Source organism: Trichosurus vulpecula, chromosome 9 (genome assembly GCF_011100635.1).
Source record: "Trichosurus vulpecula isolate mTriVul1 chromosome 9, mTriVul1.pri, whole genome shotgun sequence".
Lineage (NCBI taxonomy): Eukaryota > Metazoa > Chordata > Mammalia > Diprotodontia > Phalangeridae > Trichosurus > Trichosurus vulpecula.
The window spans coordinates 115284032-115287654 of record NC_050581.1 but is presented as its reverse complement, the minus strand read 5'-3'; the positions used below and the strand labels follow the sequence as shown (position 1 = coordinate 115287654).

Below are 3623 nucleotides of genomic sequence, written 5' to 3'. Positions count from 1 at the left end.
GCATCTTTTTCACTTGATCAAACTATCTATTAAAGGGCTCCTCTTGCTATTTTTAGAAAAGGTACATCTCCTACAAGAAAATAATGATGATAATGGGTCAAGTGAGCTTTAAATTTGAACGCCATTGCCTTACCTTGGTATTCCCCAAGTTCCCCATCCCCAAAGCCCAAAGAAGGGAAGGCAAGTTGAATTGCCACCCACGTAGTTTAAATCACAGAAGGTCACAGCTAGTCCAACTCCCTCATTTTACAGAGAAGGAAACTGAGGCTCAGATAAGGGAGTTGATTTGCCCAAGGTCACGCAGGTAGTAAGCCTGATAACCAGTATTCAAACTCAAATCTCCTGACTCCAAGACCAATTCTCTTTCCATGGCACCACATTTCTTCCTTTCTCCTAAGTCTGTGCACTGACATTCTGGGTTATAAAACCAAGTCCCATCTTGGGGCTAAGTTCCAGGTGACTCTAGGGCCAATTTCGGGTGAGGGATAAAGGTTGGGGGTTGTATGGAGGTTGGCTTCTGGCTGTCCCCTTTCCTCCATGCAAAGGTATCCATACATCTTCATATCCATACAGATGTCTTGCCATCCTTGCTACTCACACTGCTGCCTTTTTCTGAGTTGGATTTGGCTTTGGCCCCTTGCCGCCCTTGGGCACCATCGGCATGGTTCTGCTCCACAATCGTGCCCGCTGAGGCCGGGCTGTCAGTCCTTGTAGGTGGTAGCCCGACCTGGGTTGTATAAGCAGGAAATCCATTGCTCCTAACCCCATTGGCAGGGTCCTGAGTCCCAGCCCGATGGGTTCCTCGGAATCCAGCCGCAAGATCCACTGGTGGTGGGTTCTCCTCTGGGCCGGGGCCCTGAAGCTCCTGGAGCTCCTGCAGGGCCCCATTGGCCATGTTCTGCTCATGGGCCAGGAGTCCACCAGGCATGAGCCGCCCCGCTGCTGCCGCCCTCTCAGCCCTGACCACCAGGTTATACTCAGGGGGGCAGGAGATGTTGCGAGTATACGGGTAGCCGTGGGGTAGCTGTCGGGGCAGGGGCGGAGGTGAAGGATAGCCGTCTGAACCCTGGTCGCGGCCCCCTACCCTGCGGCTTCTCACGGCATCCTGCAAGCTACCTAGACCCAGGTGGGCCATCTCACAGAGATTAAGGATAAGGCAGAGGCAGCTGACCACATACATCACCAGGAGAAAGACGGTCTTCTCCGTGGGCCGAGACACGAAGCAGTCAACTGTGTGAGGGCAGGGTTCCCGGCTGCAGCGGAAGAATGGTTGTACCTCAAAGCCGTATAGCAGGTACTGCCCAACCAGGAAGCAGATCTCAAAGGACGCCCGAGCCAATAGCTGCAGCACATAGATCTTCATCAGACCTTCCTGCTGGATCCTTCGCCTGCCATCGTGCTTCTGGTTGGCAGGCCCAGCCTCCGGAGACCCCTTGCCCTTCTCACCTGCCAGCGCCTCTTTCTCTTCTTCTTCCTGCTCCCGGTCCTCCCGACTTCCATCTCCACCCTCCTCTTCTTCCCCCATGCCACCCCCCAAGCCGATCATGGGTTCCTCCTCTCCGCCATTCGGGGTGTCTGCCCAGCCTGGGTGGGGCAGCGGAGGTGGCCTCCTCCTTGGCGGACGCCTGCGGGCCATGCGGCCACCCTGACGCCAGCGCCTGGCCCGACGCCTCTCCTCTTCGGATGCCCGGGCCAGCCTATGGATGGCATATCCGAGGTACATGACGGAGGGCGTGGAGATGACAACTATCTGGAAGACCCAGAACCGAACATGGGAGAGTGGGGCGAAGGCGTCGTAGCAGACGTTGTCACAGCCGGGCTGGCGCGTGTTGCAGGTGAATTTGCTCTGCTCGTCCGAGTAGATGGACTCCCCGCCCACTGCGGTCAGCACTATTCGAAAGACAATCAGCACCGTCAGCCAAACCTTGCCCACGAAGGTCGAGTGGTTGTGGATCTCCTCCAACAGCCTCGTCAGAAAGCTCCAGCTCATGTTGGTCATAAGGGCTGATCAATCAGGACCTGTGGGACGGGAGATGGCAAAGGGGAGGTATGAGGGTCAAGAATTAGAAAACCTGAGATTCGCAGAACCTCAGAGCTGGAAGGAGCCTTGGAGATAGTGTTGTCCACACTCCTACACAATGCTGAATGCCTTTCTGCAGTGCCTGACACAGAGCAGAAGCTTAATAAATGTTTGTTAGATTGAATGGACTTGGATAGAGTCCCGACTTTCAAGCTGTGTACCTGAAATCACTCCACCCATCAGTCCCTCCCCCCAGTCTCAGTTTCCCTATCTGTAAAATTAGGATAATAATACCTGCTCAATCTACTTCACAAGGTCATTGTGAGTGAAATGCTTTATAAACCTTAAAGTCCTCTAGAAATGTGATTTATTATGGCATGCCTTATAAATAGCATTCTAGCCTCTGCCTGAATACTTCTAGTGATGAGGCCCTCCTACCTCTGACTCTCTGATTTGTTTTGAGATCCCTTGTCACACTTTTTTTTTCCAATTCACTCCTTCCTCCATCTCAGCACATCAATAGAAGATGGAATTCTCTCTCTGTCTCTCAATTTTAGGGGGGGCAGTGATTCTTTTTTTTTTAAACATTTAATTTATTTATTTTCAGTTTCCAACATTTACTTCTATAAGTTTTTGAATTTTCTTCCCCTCCCTCCCCCCTTTCTCCCCAAGACAGCCTGCAATCCAATATGGGCTCTACACGTATATTCCTATTAAACACATTTTCACATTAGTCATGCTGCATAGAAGAACTGTAATGAATGAGAGAAGCCATGAGAAAGAAAACAAAACAAAACAAAAGAGAAAAGAGTCTGCCTCACTCTGCATTCTGACTCCATAGTTCTTTCCCTGGATGTGGATGGCATTTCCATCATGAGTACGTTGGAAAAGTTTTTGGTCCTTGCATTGTTGAGAAGGGCTAAGTCTATCAAATTCAGTCCTCGCCCACTGTGGCTGTTACTGTGTACGATGTTCTCTTGGTTCTGCTCACTTCACTCAGCATCAGTTCATATAAGTCTTTCCAGGTTTTCCTGAAGTCCCCCTGCTCATCGTTTCTTATAGCACAATAGTATTCCATTACATTCATATACCACAACTTGTTCAGCCATCCCCCCAATTGATGGGCATCCCCTCGATTTCCAGTTCTTGGCCACTACAAAAAAAGCTGCTATAAATATTTTTGTACACGTGGGTCCTTTTCCCATTTTTATGATCTCTTTGGGATATAGCCCTAAAAGTGGTATTGCTGGTTCAAAGGACATACGCGTTTTTATGGCCCTTTGGGTATAGCTCCAAATTGCTCTCCAGAATGGTTGGATCAGCTCGCAGCTTCACCAACAATGGATTAGTGTTCCAACTTTCCCACATCTTCTCCAACATTTATCATGTTCCTGTTTTGTCATGTTAGCCAATCTGACAGGTATGAGGTGGTACCTCAGAGTTGTTTTGATTTGCATCTCTCTAATCAATAGTGATTTAGAGCGAAGGCAGTGATTCTAACCACCCTTTTCATTCCATCCTCCCTAAACTCCAACCTTTGACTTCTGCCTCATCCCTTGTCCATCCCTTTTCCATGGTGACTCGCTCCCCTCCCCAGACTCCA

At 49.9% G+C, this 3623-nt stretch overlaps 1 protein-coding gene across 1 annotated transcript; it reads right to left on the bottom strand.

Moving 5' to 3' along the window:
• Positions 1 to 559: 559 nt before the first annotated feature.
• On the bottom strand, positions 560 to 1999 carry GJC2 (gap junction protein gamma 2). Its single transcript, XM_036739170.1, has one exon. It carries the CDS (start codon positions 1997 to 1999, stop codon positions 560 to 562), a length of 1440 nt encoding a protein of 479 aa, XP_036595065.1.
• Between the last annotated feature and the right edge of the window lie 1624 nt (positions 2000 to 3623).